Consider the following 17194-nt stretch of genomic DNA (forward strand, 5'->3'; position numbering starts at 1 on the left):
CCTTCATCATTACCCTGTGATAGCAGGTTTCTACACATCTCAATTTTAAATGGCAGGCTCCTTATTTTGTAGCTATATTCCCTTGTTCATGACTCTCCCACCTGTGGACACATCGCGACATCTATCCTGTGAAGACCTCGCAGGATTTTATATGTTTAAATAACATCACCCCCTCATTCTTCTAAACTCCAGGAAATACAAAATCAAACTGTTTAGCCTCTTGTGATAGGACAGCCTCACACCCAAAAACTCAGTCTGATGAATCTCCTTTGAACTGCCTCCAATGCTATTTTAATCTTTTTCAGATAAAGGGACCAAAACTAGGAGTCTGATATTCCACGAGTGGTCTCACTGTCACCTGGTGCATGAGTAACAAAACCTCTTTATTATAACCCTTTAGCAATAAAGGCTACTTGCTGTTTGCCTTCTATACAGGCAGGTCCAAGTAGTTAACTTTTTTGTGATTCATGCATTGGAACACCCATATCCCTTTGAATTCACTCATTTGTCATCTCTCTCTATTTATTAATATGTAATCTGCTTAGAGTCTTGGGATTCTGTTCCTCAAGGCTGGTGGAATCTAAATCCTTGAATATTTTTAATAAACAAAAGCATGAAAGAGTACCATGAATAGTCAGAGAGAATTAAATTAAGTTAACAGTCAGATCCCCATCATATTAAATGGAACAACAGGCTCAAGGATCTGAGTAGCCTGTCTCACTCATAATTCATATGTTGAAGAAGCAAAGGGGCAACATACTATTTCAGATTTTGTTTCATGAAATGAGAACCAGTTAATTGATGATGTGAAAATGATGGAAAAATCAGGACTGTACCCTAGCTTATGGAAGGATCATTCAGAAACTTGATAACAGAGGAGATGAAACTGTCTGGTGAAAAATATTTTCAAGCTTTTGTATTTTCTGCCCAAGCAGAGCGGGGAGAAGGAATGACCAGGGTGGGAATAGTCCTTGATTATGTTGGTTGCTTTCCAAAGGCAGCAAGAAGTGTAAATTGAGTCAATGGTGGGGAGTCTGGTCTGTGTGATGGACATCCACAACTCTGGAAATTTCTTGTGGTCTTGGCCAAAGCTATTCCCAAAGCAAGCTGTGATGCAACCCGACAGTATGTTTACTACGACACATCTGTAGAAGTTGGTAAGACATTAGAGACATGCCGAATATCCCCAGTCTCCTGAGAAAGTGGAGGCGTTGGTGTGTTTTTTAGCTGTAGCTTCAATATTTTTGGTTACTACTTCAATATAACCCACTCTTAGAGGAGTGTTGAATGCATCAGATTATACTAACACAATGTTTCTAATAAAATGTTAACCCATTTTTAATTTGTTTTAAACATGAGGCCTTGGGGTATTCCTATCATGATATAAAAGCTATTGGTATTTACCATTATTACTCCATGAAGTTGATTTCAGCCTCAGAATTCACATGCAAAACATTCCCACCATTGCTGCCAGTGATTCAGACAACCTCTTTAGGCTGTACAGTTTGAGGCCTTCTCCAAAGGCATAAAAAATCACTCGAATTAGCATGATTTTAATCCATTTACAAACGTGAGAGGTAAAATACAAATAAAGGCAAAAATATAATTTCTTCAAACTTATTGGAAAATAATGGATTTTTCCTTTTTTTCTCCTTTTGGTATAAAAATAATTATTCCGCACTCTATAAAAATGTTTATAATGTTAATTTTAAATGGTTTATTCTTTCTGATTTGGTGTCTGAAAATTCTTTAATGTAAATGGTTGATGGGTGCTACTAGATTCCATTAAGTTGACGCCTGTTGAGCTTTGGGAAAAAATAGATATTCTTACCACAGTGATCTCTGGATTTTTGTGGGGAGCTTTCATGGAGCTCATTGGCAAATATGATTGTTTTGCTGCTCTCAGCAAATTCAAGACCAAAAGAACCACTGTGCAGATATCATCCACCATAAACGCCTGGCTAAATTAAACCAAGTAAACAAAGAAAATATCTTTACTTTTGTGTCAGTATTTAATCTTAGTATCTCTCATTGTTGAATTTATTTTTCACTGCAGGTATGTGGGCCAGTCTACGCTCCAGTAGTCGCTTCAATGCCCAGTTTTCAACCACTGATGTAGGAGCAAGGTTAGCTGGAAAGGAATCCCCTGTGACGGCTGGCTGTGACAATTCCCTGCAGAACCAGCTGCTGAAGCACCAAGCAGCATTCTACCTGTTTGGGGAAAAATCTCAGCTGAGAGTAAGATGAAACTTCATTCTATTCATATTTTCATACAAAATTTAGTTTTATCTTTTCACTTTTTGTTCCCATTGGATCATCTACAAAATTATATTTGCAAACATAAAAACTAGCATTGCGTTATTTGTAGAATTCATCTAATGCATTCATAGGATTCGTGCATTACATTGTAACAATGCTGCTTGTCTGAATGAATTTTGGAAACAATACAATTTTCAAAAAGCTAAAGAAACCAAATACAGAAGAGGAAGATGCTTTTCTCTATTTTTTTAAGAAGCCGGAAGGATGAAGAGATGCCTTTGTAAAACATCTTGTATCTATTTCTCATAAAAGATACTCAGCAAATGATTGTGAAAATTGGAGTACTTGTTTTTTAGAACCATTCTGGCAAGCTATTTCTAAACTGGCATTGGTATAAGCTGAGGAAACCTATCTCCACTATTTCTTCTTGAAGATTGTATGAACTTTGCTCTATTCATCCTTCCTATTTGTACAATCGACCAGTCCTATTCACTGCAGCAACAAAGAGGAGTAAAAATAGAAGTAATTTTATTTCAACATTTTCAACAGTATTATCAATGATTTTTTGTCCGCAGGGTTTTAAACTTGACCTTGCTCTTAACTGTGAGCTTATACCTGTGGATTACTGTGATGTTCGTCAGGTGAAAGCTAGTTTCAAAAAGCTCATGAGAGCGTGTGCGCCCAGCAGAGTCTCCAATGACACAGATATGACTTTATATAGGCTTCTTGGAGAATCAGAATGGCTGTTGCAGGTATTTAATTTACTTCATATCAGTTGCTCAAAATTATTGTTATTGATTTAATTCCTAATTACTGAACACAATGATGAAGATTATAATGTAACATTCTACATTTCAAAAAAGTTAAATTGGAAAATTAACCCCAGATTTTATTTCAAATTTTTTTCCTCCTCAGGAATTATTAGTTAGAATTATTTATCTTTCTTAGATTCTGAAAATGTGATGTAATAGTATGTATAGACAGGTTACTATATGTTCCATTTGCTAAATCTTTTATCACATAACATCTGATAGGTTAATTGGCTGGGTAAATGTAAAAATTGTCCCTAGTGTGTGTAGGATAGTGTTAATAGTGTTAGTGTGCGGGGATCGCTGGGCGGCGCGGACTTGGTGGGCCGAAAAGGCCTGTTTGATATATATGATATGATATGATATGAATTGAGAAAGTCGTTTTAATTCTCTACCATCGGAATGCTCTTTTAATTTGCATTTTGACTTGGTAATCAAAATCAGGACATATGTTTTGTAAAATGACTAACAATTAAAGTAACTGGACTGTATTCCTTATTGAAGATGGAAAATGTTTTACTTAATGTGTGAGCATACCTGCTGAATAATTCATTTATCGCAGAAAAAATGTTTGTCCTTTTCTGGCAGATTATGTTTAATTGAATGTTAGAATGATTGCAAAGTGTAGAAATAAGTGAGTGAATTTTTTGAGTAATGAATATTCTCCACAACACATAACATAACATAACATAACATAACAACACTTTATTGTCATTCGGCACAACACCGAACGAAATTTCAGCAGTCACAAGACACAGCAAAAAAAAGAAAAGAACACAGGACACCCGACCCCAACGCAAACATCCATCACAGTGACTCCAAACACCCCCTCACTGTGATGGAGGCAACAAAACTTCCCCTCTCTTCCCCCCGCACCCACGGACAGGCAGCTCGACCCCTACCGAGGCAACCGACACGCACAGCCCCCGCAAGAGGATGGAAGGCCCCGCGGCCGAGCCGCCCCGGGCACCGAAACGTCCCGCGGCCGCACCGGGCGATGTTAAGTCCAGCGGCCGAGCCGCACCGGGCACCGAAACGTCCCGCGGCCGAGCCGCGCTGGCGATGTTAGGTCCAGCGGCCAAGCCGCGCCCGGCACCGAAACGTCCCGCGGCCGAGCCGCACCGGGCACTGAAACGTCCACACTTAGCATATTTTCCATCGAGCGATAGAGGCATGTTTCTGATGGACTAATATGAGCTAATAAAGTAACAGTACCACACAGTATATTGGCAAAACAATAAAGTGTGTAGGCTAGGTGCAGTTGCATTTCATCAGTATCTTACAGTGTTTAGTAAATCACACTCATTTGCAAGATTTGTGGCAATGTTATTATTTAGCAGTGCTTTTTAAAAATTTCCCAGATACATAGAATACTGCAACTGGCTGTGGTGATAGCAGAACTTCTTGAGAGTGGTTCCTCGGTAATGGTAAGCTTGGAGGATGGCATGGACATTACAACACAGGTAATTCTATAAAATAATTATCACTATATGTTTAATTTAATAGAATTTCCAACATGGCATAAACTTCGCTAGTCTATCTATCTAGGCCCTCTTCGCTAGTCTATCTATCTATCTATCTATCTTCTATCTATCTATCTATATTATCTATCTATCTATCTATCTATCTATCTTATTAAAAGTCAGATCTTGCGAATAAATGTATGAATATATATATATATATATCTGTGATTTCGCTGATTTCGGCAAAACGGTGAACCGTAGCGCCACGGTTTTTGCACCGCCTTAATCACCACGCGGTTCGCTGCTGGAAAATGATATTTTTATTTAATTCGGTCGCATATTTTGTAAGTTACAGAGGTTTTAACGCGCTGCCCCCCCTTGATTTATTGGTTTTCAGGGGGGCGCTGTGGTGCGGATTTAGTTTTCAGCGTGTGTATGTCTGTGATTTTGGCTGATTTCGGGAAAACGGTAAACCGTAGAGCCACGATTTTTGCACCGCCTTAATCACACCGCTGGACGCTTGCCAAAAATGATATTTTTATTTAATTCGGTCGTATGTTTGTTAAGTTACAGAGGTTTAAAAGTCAATACTTTTTCTTTCTGTTATTTTGGCTGATTTCGGCAAAAACGGTGAACCGTAGCGCCACGCTGCTGGAAAATGATGTTTTTATTTGATTCGGTCGCGTATTTTTTAAGTTACAGAGGTTTTAGTATAAAAAAAAAAGAGAATCCAGCCGTTTTTTCAATTGCCTTCAGCGTGTGACGTCAAAAAGCTCGCGCAACCCCCCTCCTACTGATTTATTGAAGGCTTTCAGCGTGGCGCTGCTGTGCGTCTGTGTGTATGGGCTCACCTCTCCTCTCTCCCCTTGCTTCTCTCCTCTCTCCCACACCCGGGAGACCCTCTCCCCGCTATCCCCCCCCCCCCCCGGACCTTTCACTGATGCGCTCCCCCGCCCCCCACGGACCTTTCACTAATGCGCACCCCCCCCCGGACCTTTCACTGATGCGCTCCCCGCCACCCCCCCCCGGGACCTGTTGGTGCTGGGGGCAAGGGAGAGTAGGGGAAAGGGGTGTGCTGGGGAAAGGGGGGGTGGGGGATAGTAAGAGTGTGTCTGGGGGAGAGAGAATGGTGGCGGGGTCTGAGAATGGGGACTGGGGAGGGGGACAACAGGGGTCGTCCGGAGGGGGTTTGGTGGTGGGGGAAATAGGGGTACTGGGAAAAGGGGAGGTCGTGGGGAAAGGGGGGGTGTGGGGAGAGTAAGATTGGGGTTGGGGGAGGAGAGAATGGGGGGTGTGGGAATGGGCCGAACGGGCCCTCTTCGCTAGTATATTATTAAAACTCTCATCTTGTATATATATTCGTACACACACATACATATATATATATATATATATATTAAAAAATATAGCATTTTTGTACGTACCCGAAATACAGCCAAAACGGTAGAGAGGCCTAGGACAGAAAGGTCAGTGTGGGAATGGGAAGGGGAATTAAAGTGTTTGCCAACCGGGAGATCAGGTAAGTCCAGGTGGACTGAGCGAAGGTGTTCAGCGAAACAATCGCCCAGTCTACGTTTGGTCTCACCGATGTATAAGAGTCCACATCTTGAACAACGGATACAGTAGGTGAGGTTGAAAGAGGTGCAAGTGAAGCTCTGCCTAACCTGAAAGGACTGTCGGGGTCCCTGGACAGAGTCGAGGGAGGAGGTATAAGGACAGGTGTTGCATCTCACGCGGTTGCAGGGGTAGGTACCTGGGGAGGGGCTGGTTTGGGTGGGAAAGGATGAGTTAACCAGGGAGTTGCGGAGGGAATGGTCTCCAGCATTTTGTGCCTATCTTCGGTTTAAACCAGCATCTGCTGTTGCTTCCTACCCAAAATATCACCAATCCTTCCCCCAGCGATGCTGCCTGACACACTGAGTTACTCCAGCACTTTGTGTTCTATACAAGATCCTAGTATCTGCAGGTCCTTGTGACTCCAAAAATCATTCTCAGAGTTGCAAAAAAATGCTCCTTACAAGGAATCGCTTAATCTGCATGAAATATATCAAGAATGTTAGTTATTAACTTTTTTTACCATTGATACTGCATAGTTGTTTGTACATTTCCCAGATACTGTACATGCCATTATGCCCTCTGAGTATTGTGGTTCAAATGGGTAAAGTAAAAATCTGTTACCTCCCTCATGAAAGTTTCTACACAGGATATCATTCCTTCCTATTTACTCTGCAATAGTCATTTAATTAGTAATGGCATAAAATGTTGGTGTCCTGTATCTCTCAGGCAGTTTGTCTGCAATGGGCAAAAATCCACTTGGCCTGCTTCTGGGTCTTCATCAAAGTAAAGATCTCTTCTGGAGTTATTTTTACAGACATTTTCAAAGTTAAACAATTTTAGACTTTAGACTTCAGAGAAGCAGCGCGGAAACAGACCTTTGGCACACGGAGTCCGCACTGACCAGCGATCACCCCGTACACTAACATTATCTTACAGACTAGGAACAATTTACAATTTTACCAAAGCCAATTAACCTACAAACCTGTATGTCTTTGGAGTGTGGGAGGAAACCGGAGCATCTGGAGAAAACCCACATTCACAGGGAGAACGAATAAAATGCACCCGAAGTCAGGATCGAACTCGGATCTTTGACGCTGTAAGGCAGCAGCTCTACCTCTGCACCACTGTGCCACCCCAATCTATAACAATAATCAATAATAATTAGTCTATAGCAATGGATATACTGGGTCAACACTGACATAATTCCCCCAACAAGCAGCCATTTCTTAACCTTCTCAAAATTTCCCTTGATTCCATTGTATTGTGAATTTAATTGAAATCCTTTCATGTGGAATTTGCCAAGCTTTTAGAAATAAAGAAATACTATATCATCAGGTTGCACAGTCAGCTTGGCTTGTCACCTCCTAGGCAAATCAGATAGGTTTGTTAGGCAGCATTTTAATTTGATCCAGAAATTTACTCTGATTGATTGTGTTCTCTTCCTTGAAGTGGAAGATGGATGGGTCTGTAATTATTTCAATGTGTTCCACAGTCCTTTTTGCATGTGGCACTGCATTAGTCTGTTTCCTGCCTTTTGATATCTCCCTAGCGTCCCTCATGATTATCATTCAGCAATTGTCTTTCTAGTCTTTTAGAACTCAATCTTAAATAACAACTAACGTTGTAAATTAATTTCCCTGGAAACAAGTGATTTCTAAGAATTCAATTTCAATTATACTTGTGATATCTTTATTGAAAGAGGGCCTATGTTGCTCCTGTGAATATTTGGAAGCTGAATTAATTCAGAATACTTAATGTTTTGCATTTGCCAATTCCACTTAAGTAGTCTATACCATTCCTTGGCATCGGCTTTTGCTCATTATGATACTTCAATCAAAAAATTCTGAGTTCAATCAGGCTCAAAGGCCTGTTACTTCGTTACAAAACCGGGACAGATCTGTACTATTGGAATTGACAGATTTTGGTCATGCTAAAATAAAGTACAGAGGCACTGCAGCAATTCATGAATGCAACTCACTGCTACCTTCTCAAGAGCATTTGGGGCTGGCAGTAGATGCTGGCATTGGCTGTGCCTAGATTTTTTTTAAGTTACAGAAGAAACATAGAAAATAGGCGCAAATAGGAGTAGGACATTTGGCCCTTTTGAGCCAGCACCGCCATTCAATATGATCACAGCTGATCATCCAAAATCAGTATCCCATTCCTGCTTTCTCCCCATAAACTTTGATTCTGTTAGCCCTCAGCGCTATATCTAACTCTCTCTTGAAGACATCCAGTGAATTGGCCTCCGCTGTCTTCTGTGACAGAGAATTCCACAGATTCATAACTCTCTGGGTGAAAAAGTTTTTCCTCATCTCAGACCTAAATGGCCTACCCCTTATTCTTAAACTTTGACCCCTAGTGCTCGACTCCCCCAATATCGGGAACATTTTTACTGCATCTAGCCTGTCCAATTCCTTAAGAATTTTATTTGTTTCTATAAAATCCCCTCTCAACCAGTGAATATCAGCCCAATTGATCCATTCTTTCATCATATGTCAGTCCGCCATCCCGGGAATTAACCTGGTGAACCTACGCTGCACTTCCTCAATAGCAAGAATGTCCTTCCTCAAATTAGGAGACCAAAACTGCACACAATACTCCAGGTGTGGTCTCACCAGGGCCCTGAACAACTGCAGTAGGACCTCCCTGCTCCTAAACTCAAATACTCTCACAATGAAGGCCAACATGCCATTTGCTTTCTTTACTGCCTGCATGCTTACCTTCAGTGACTGATGTACAAGGACACCCAGGTCTCGTTGCATCTCCCCTTTTCTAAGAACCAGCTGTTACTCATGCTGAAGCCAATTAAAATAAAATATACACTTTCAAACATCTTTGGGCTCAAGATTACCCTGAATGTCAATTTCCTGGTCAGCTACATCTGCTGATATGTGCACATTCCAACAGTTTGTTATTGAACCAGTGCCACTCCCTGCTCCATCACTCTTCTTTGACATTTCTATCAGGTTCAAGGATAGGCAGAGTGGACACAGGCATTCTAAAATACTTCAATGTCCTTGCAGCATTCATCCTGGCTTATCTTGCTATAGCCCTGAAAGTTCACTTTTAGGATAGCCCCTTTAAATTGAGGATAATCCACTTGTGCATAATATGAACTCCTACCGCTGAAGTCCCTGACACTGAAGCTAGGAGTACTCACCCTGGCCTTGGGAGTCACTGCGGTGTCCCCGGTGAAGTGAAAAATAGTCTCCAGTATATGCTTGGCCTTTTGTGCTGGCTATTGAGCTCTCAGCTGGATCCCCAGGTGCAGAAGTGAGAATTTCGACCACTGACAGCTTCTTGTTTTTGACCTGAAACATCACCCATTCCTTCTCTCCAGAGATGCTGCCTGTCCCGCTGAGTTACTCCAGCTTTTTGTGTCTACCTTCATCCCACAATGTCTGTGCCAAACATGATGCCAAGACCAACTGCTATCTGCCTGCATATACAAATGCCTTTCCAAACATCACTAGGATGCTACTAAATGCCGCTAGCAAATCTGTCTCAACCACCACCCTTGGCAGCACGTTCCAAACATCCATCACCCTCTGTAAAACAAAAACTACCCCTGTGCATTTCCTTTAAACTTTGTCTCTCTTACCTTAAAGCTATGCCCTCTAGTGGTTGTTTTTTTCATCCAGAACTAAAGGTTCTGACTCGATCCTATCTGTACCTCTCATAATTTTATATACTTCCATCGGGTCTCCGCACTACTCGGTGTTCCAGAAAAAAAAAACTAAGTTTGTCCAACCTCACCATGTAGCTAATACCCCCCAATTACCTCCTCTGCACCCTTACCAAAGCTTCCATGTCCTTCTTATAATGGAACGACTAGAACTGTACATGGTATTCCAGATGCGGTCTAAGCAAAGTCCAATAAGGCTGAATCATGATTTCCTGACTCTTATACTCAATGCCCTGACCAATGAAGGCAAGCATACTATGTGTCTTCTTTACCTCTCTATCTACTTGTGTTGCCACTTTCAGTGAGTTATGAATGTGGACTTAAGATCCCTCTGTACATCAATGCTGTGAGGGTCATGCGTTAATTATATTATTTCCCCATACATTTGACCTTCCAAAGTGCAACACCTCACACTTGCTCAAATCTGCCATTTTGGTGTACATTTCTGTAGCTGACCTATACCCTGCCTTGACAGCCTTTCTCACGGTCTATGACCCCAGTAATCTTCGTATCATCTGCAAACTTTCTACCCAACCCATTTATGTCATTGTTATTTATATATATCATATATAAACAGCACAGATTCCTGCAGAACTCCACTGGTCACAGTCCTCCAGCCTGAATATTGTTCTTCCACCACAACCCTATCAGTAAGCCAGTCCTAAAAACATACGACTGAGTCACTGTTAATCCCATGCAATTTAATCTTCTGGATCAGCCCACTGTGAGGGACTTTATCAAGTGCCTTACTTTATCAAATGCCTCTCCAACAGTTTCCCTACCAGTCGCATTGAGGTCACTGGCCTATAATTCCCTGGATTCTCTCTAACGTCTTTTCTTAAATAAAGGAACAACATTAACTATTCTCTAGTCCTCCAGGACCTCTAGCTTTGTGGCAAGAGAAAACACAAAGATCCTGCGATTTCCTCTCTTAATAACCTCAATAGATCCCATGTCTTGGGGATTTGTCCACCTTAATGCTCTTCAAGAGCCCCTACACCACGTCCTCCTTAATCTCAAACTGCACTTGCATATTAGTATTCTCCACACTGATCTTCCTGTCCTCCATATTGTTCTCCTTGGTGAAAACAGATGCAAAATACTAGTTTAGTACCTCGCCTACATCTCCAGACTCCAAGCACAAATTCTTTATTTTATCTTTAACCAGTCCTAATTCTCCCTGTGTACTCTTTTATTTTTAATGTATGTATAAAAAACTCTAGGATTTTAATTAATCCGACACGCCAAAGCCATTTCATGGCCCCTTTTGGCCTTTCTAGTCGCCGCCTGTATTCTTTGCTCCTTTGGCAAAGATGTTTATTTCTAACATCCTAAACCTTGCACGTGCTTCCTTTTTCTTTTTGACCTAATTTACAACCTCGGTTTCATCCAAGGTTCCCTTACTTTGCTGTCCATATTCCTCCTCCTAACTGGAAACTGCCGGTTCTGAGCTTCGATCAACTGGCCAACTGGCTCCCACATATCAGATGTAGGCTTAAGCCTTCCATTGTCTCAGATTACCATCTTACCTCTCCATCATCCAGTACCGGACAAGGATACAGACTTTGTTGCCATTTCCCACTCAAACAATGAATTCTTCTGTACATTTGATGTTGTATTTGACCTGAGCTGAATCCTTGACAGCAAAACCTATCCAGCACCAAGGCAGTAGGCTTGTGTGATGTTGTCTGAACCTGCTGCTCTCTGTTGGTAAACCTTTTATCCTTGTTACCAATACATTTGACCATTCTATTACAAAATTATACATTAAACATAAGTTGTCCATAACTCTGCTTTCTGTTTTCTAATTTTCACAATGTCTGATCTACCCTTCTCTGATGTGCTTGCTGAGGGCTCAGGATTCTGCAATGCATGGATTTTTAGACATTTGACACTTCTCCATTTCTGATTTCTTCAGTGTAATCTAATGAATTTGCCATTCAAAGCAAAATCTTCAGCTGCCTCTGAGCTCTAGAATTCTCTCCTCAGCTCTAACCGGCTTTCTGTGTATAATGGGATTTCAGATTAAAAAAGAACCAAGCTCCTGGTGCAGACAACATCACACAAGCCTACAGTCTTGGTGCTGGATAGGTTTTGCTGTCAAGGATTCAGCTCAGGTCAAATACAACATCAAATGTACAGATGAATTCATTGTTTGAGTGGGAAATGTGCTAGCATTTATAATCACTAATCATTTGTGGATAATGCCAGAATCCATTAAGAATTGGTGATGGGAAAGAATATAGTTAAGGAGATAAAATACAAAAGAGATGGAATTTTCTGCTTTTGCATATAACAAAATACTTCGATTTTTTAATGTGTACAACAATATACAATATGCTTCAATGCAGCTGCTTCCCTCCAGATGTAATCAGAGAGACCAAAATAAGTCAGAATATTTGTCTTTATAGCTGGATAATATAAGTACTAGGTTATTCAATGGACGGAAAGATGTCTTTATTTTCATGTACCAAACATAATATAGTTATATAATTTATCAGCTTGCTGAGAATTTATAAAGCTTTATGGATGCCTAGACCTATCTCTTAAGTACCATTTAATGTTATGTTCCCAGGTTGTTTCCCTTGCACAATTGCTGTGTGATCCATTCTACAGAACACTGGAAGGTTTTAAAATACTTATTGAAAAGGAATGGTTGTCCTTTGGACATAAATTCAGCCAACGTAGTAATTTAACTCCAAACAGCCAAGGAAGTGGCTTTGCTCCAGTGTTTTTGCAATTTCTGGATTGTGTGCATCAGGTAAGAAGTTGATTTTCCACAGATTTTATCATTAGCATCACCTCAGAAAAGTAGGAATCCAAAGAGCCATTCAGTGCATTAAGCTCATCCATTCACATATTAACTTGAAAGCTAAATTAAATGTTAATCTTCATAATTTGAAGAAATTAGAATTAAAGGTGTTAAGGTACAAGCTAAAGTTTGCTGATGTAGCTTAAGGTTCAAATGACCTCACCAAACTGATCTATCACATTTATAGGCTATTATTTTTAATCATTATTTTAAGGTATTATTTAATGGGCTGAATTTATTCTTGAAGGTTTCCTGGCAAGCAATAAGACAACCAGGTTTCCCTGTTCATATGACGATTTGAACTGAAACACTGGTTTCTCTGTAAAGTGAACTTCACTGAGCTGAAAAGTGTTAGTTTTATTTATTGTGTGTTTCAGGTAGGTTTGCCTGCTTTGTATCCTGAGAGTAGGAGGTGGGTTATGGATGAGGTTTGTGAGTATCATGATTACAGACATATAATAGAAACAATGCACGCTGTGAGAGCCACAGTAGCTCATCACCTCAGTGTTTCCTGGAATATGATGTAAACCATCAGGCCAGAAGACATTGCTTGAGACCTGCAGACCGAGACTAACCATTGGGCAGGTTTGATATTAGATGAAAGCCCAGACTGGTGGACAGGATAGTCATTGGGTCAGACTCTATGACCCTGGAAGCTTATTACTGGGCAATCCTGACATTAGGAGAGAACTATTCACCCCAGAATCTGACCACGTGATGGTCCCGATATAGGGTGAAACCCAGAGTCCAGCTAATGGTCACGTCTGGCATCAGGTCTGACCTCTCTACCTCAAAGAAGGTCTAGAGACTAATCACCAGGGAGTCCTGACATCGAATGACATCCCACAGCCCCGAGTTTGATTACTGCGGGAATCTGGCATGAGAGGAGAACCTCCAATCCAACTCCAAAATCTGTCTGTCAGAAAAGCCTGTCATTTGGTGAATCCCTTTCAGACCATCAGCTTTCCAGGTGAGACCCTACTGCCCAGGCTGACTGATGTGGATCTGACATCAAGTAAGCCTTGTGATTCAGAGTCTAACTGTAGGTGGTTCTGACTTCAGTTCAGCCCCTATACCTCACAGACAATCCTGGCATTGATTGAGACTATACTGCTGCAGAGACTCTCCACTGAGAGGGGACAAAGGGGAGCATGAAAATATGATAGATAAATACAGATAGATAAACCACCAAGAAAGCATGGCTAGTTGATAAGATTACAGTAGTAATATTAATTTAGGAAACACAACACGTTATCTCTGTTCTGCAGCACTGCCTTGCTCTACAGAGGAAACCCGTCACCATATTGGGCCGAGCTACTTAGTATTGTTCACTGCAGACTGTATTTACATCACTGGATTTCCCTTTGTAGTGTTTGGGCTAGCTTGAGAATATCAGTTTCACCCTCAGTTTCTCTGTTAGCTTTTTTTTTTACAAAATATGGCATATTTTATCAAAATCACATAAAACAAAGTTTCTTTTCAGATATGCAGTGCTTTTCATAATCCTGCTTACACGACATGGCTACACTTTAGAAATTTATTCTGAATTAGTTCTGTTTCCAGTAAGATGTACTTAATCCGTGCATGTGATTTGCTGTTTTTTTTCATAATTAAATAATATAGGTGAGTGCCCATCAGTCTGGAGACTTACCCCTGGCAAGCCTGTCATTGGTGAGATTCTCCCATCGGTCGAGATTCTGCAATTGGGCAGCTCCACGAGACTTTGTGCTAGCACAGCGCTGATGTCATTCAAGATGGGGGGAGTAATGGCATACAGGTTTATCATTAAAAATAGCACCCCGCTTTGCTGATTTGTACTTATAAACATAGTACATATTTGGTGTCTCCATATAAACTAATTGGGAACTGTTGATAGATATGAATGACAATATTAATATTCATGACCACCTTGTAAATCAGCACAGGCAAACATTTCTGAGAATAATTTACATCAAGAATGAAAAGATATAATTAGCTGAAATATTTGCCTGTCACTTTTTATTAAGAATTCAGAATTTCCATTTTTCCTGTTTTCCTTTTACTGTGTAATTATCCTCCTCCTGTTTTCCTTATAGATTCACCACCAGTATCCAATGGAATTTGAGTTCAACCAGTATTATCTGAAGTTCCTCGCCTACCATTATGTGTCCAATCGTTACAAAACTTTCCTGTTGGACTCTGACTATGAACGAATAGAACATGGTATGTTTTACATAAATCAACATATTTTGATATTCAACAGTTCAACAGTTCAACAGAGCTTTATTTGTCATTTGTCATTACATAGCAGTCATACACAAAAAAGAACACAAGACACATGACCCCAACACAAACGTCCATCACAGTGACTCCAAACACCCCCTCACTGTGATGGAGGCAACAAAACTTCCACTCTCCTCCCCACGCCCACGGGCAGACAGCTCGTCCCCGACCGACCCGCACAGTCCCCGCAAGGGGATGGAAGTCCCCGCGGCCGAGCCGCACCGGGCGCTGAAACATCCCGCGGCCGAGCCGGGCGACGGAAGGCCCCGCGGCCGAGCCGTGCGCAGCTAAGTCCCGTGGCCGAGCCGCGCTGTGCGATGCTAGGCCCCGCGAAGGAACTGCATGCATTATTTTGATGAAACCAGCGGCAGTTCTATAAAATGCAGTTTAATGCTTTAAGTGTGCAAATACATGATCTCACAACAAGATGGAAAAAACCTGCATATATATAAAGAATCTCATTACATCCTCAGAACATTCTAAGGCAATGCACAATCAATAGATCATTGTTGAAGTACAACCCCTTTCTTTAAAAAAAAAGATAAACGAAGAGTAAGATTATATAGAACAAGATTTCTCAAACAACAAATGAATGAAAACCAAATAATTTGATTTTTGTGGTTTTAGCTTATCTGGCAAAACTACTGCATTGCTTCAAATGATTCTCTACTTGTTCAGGCAGAATTTTATAGCATCTCATCCAAAGAGCACATTATCCAATGCTACCAGCCCTCCTTCATAGTGAATTTCTAATACTAGATTGTCTTCCACATTTGCAATAGAGCTTGAACTTGCATTTATCAACCACAGAGGTAAAGATGTTGCCACCTAAGTTAATCCTTATGATAGTTATACAAATGTATTTAATCTTTAATATTTAAGTATGTTCTCCTGTGACTAGTTCTTAGGATAGAACTAGTATACAGGTGATTGTTAGTCGGCATGGACTCAGTGGATCGAAAGGCCTGTTTCCATCTGTATCACTTAAACTGAACTAGATTATAACTGAACTTCAAATGGAGACTATGGTAATACAGGTGATGGCTTTTATTAATTTATTATTTTGTACTTCTATGATTCTTCCCCCCCCCCCAATTTTTAAAGTATGTAATTTTCCCTTTCCCAAAACGTGTACAACAGAGATTTGGTCTTTAGTACACAAAAATATACGGTTACTTACCCATTATTTGTTGTTTTTTTCCCTACTTCAAGTGAGACAAATACTTGGCCTCTGTTAGCAAATATTAAAAGCACAGTATTAGTGATAACCTCACATCGTGGCAGAGAGCTTGTAGTGGCTTGTAATCACTGTTTGATTACATAGGCAACTGTTAAATTAGTGTGAACTTCTGTCAAAATGATTGCTCATTACCAAGGAAGTACTAGTATGTATTACTGCTGACCACAGGATTGACTTTGAAAACTATCTTTACATTTAAAATCAAGATATGACACACAAATAAGTCATAACATATAGAGACATACAGCATGGAAATAGGCCCTTTGGCCCAACCCATCCATGCCAACCAAGATGCCCCATCTAAATTAGTTCCATTTGCCAGCATTTGTTCCTTATCCCTCTAACCATTCTTATCCACATATATTAAATGTTTTCAACATTAACGTTGAACAGCTTAACAATTATTGTTATATTTAACAGACTATACTCAAAATACACAATTTCTTAATCTTGTATTTTATCCAGAGTGCAGAATTATGTCTTTGTAAATTAAATAGAGTGGCACAGTGGCTCAGCGGTGAAGTTGCTGCCTTAAGGGCCTGTCCCACTTAGGCAATTCTTTAGGCAACTGCCGGCGACTGTCAAAGTCATAGCAGATCGCCGAAATTTTCTTTTACCCTACGACAATGACCGCGACAATGCCGAGTCAGGACGAGATTACACCGTCTTCGGAAACATCGCAAAATTCCCACGCATATCAATGCTTCTCCGGCGTCCTAATTTTCGCTGAAATCACTGACAATTCTAATTACTTGAGAGTTTTGAAATATAACATCTTGCCTGGGTTACTTGAAAACCAAGCTTCACGGTAACAAAGCATAAACTGGATTGACTTCCAGTTTACTAATAGCAGTATTAAGAAATTTAATTTTAAACGTGGTTAAATGGATTTTAGTGCAGTGTGGGTATTCTTTGAAAATGTACGGGAGATGCATATCTGGTTTCTGGGTTGCATATCTGGGTTGGGAGCCTACTTTAAATGTAATCGCTAATGGCCATAAACATCGCAAAAATTCCCACGCTTACCTGACTGTCAAACTGTCGCCTCCAATCTACCTGTCAAATGTCCTGACGGTAAATAAATTGGTTAAACACAAGTATTTG

The 17194-nt window shown here is 40.6% G+C and overlaps 1 protein-coding gene across 2 annotated transcripts in view; it reads left to right on the forward strand.

The window, feature by feature from the left end:
• sbf2 (SET binding factor 2) overlaps positions 1–17194 on the forward strand; it is a 291683-nt gene that overhangs the window by 261161 nt on the left and 13328 nt on the right. For both annotated transcript variants that reach the window (XM_078415378.1, XM_078415380.1), the window contains 5 exons: positions 2057–2238; positions 2835–3011; positions 4430–4531; positions 12352–12537; positions 14664–14790. In XM_078415378.1, coding sequence (XP_078271504.1) covers positions 2057–2238; positions 2835–3011; positions 4430–4531; positions 12352–12537; positions 14664–14790 — 774 coding nt within the window. The remainder of the gene's footprint in view (positions 1–2056; positions 2239–2834; positions 3012–4429; positions 4532–12351; positions 12538–14663; positions 14791–17194) is intronic.

The sequence above is a fragment of the Rhinoraja longicauda genome, chromosome 18 (genome assembly GCF_053455715.1).
Source record: "Rhinoraja longicauda isolate Sanriku21f chromosome 18, sRhiLon1.1, whole genome shotgun sequence".
Lineage (NCBI taxonomy): Eukaryota > Metazoa > Chordata > Chondrichthyes > Rajiformes > Arhynchobatidae > Rhinoraja > Rhinoraja longicauda.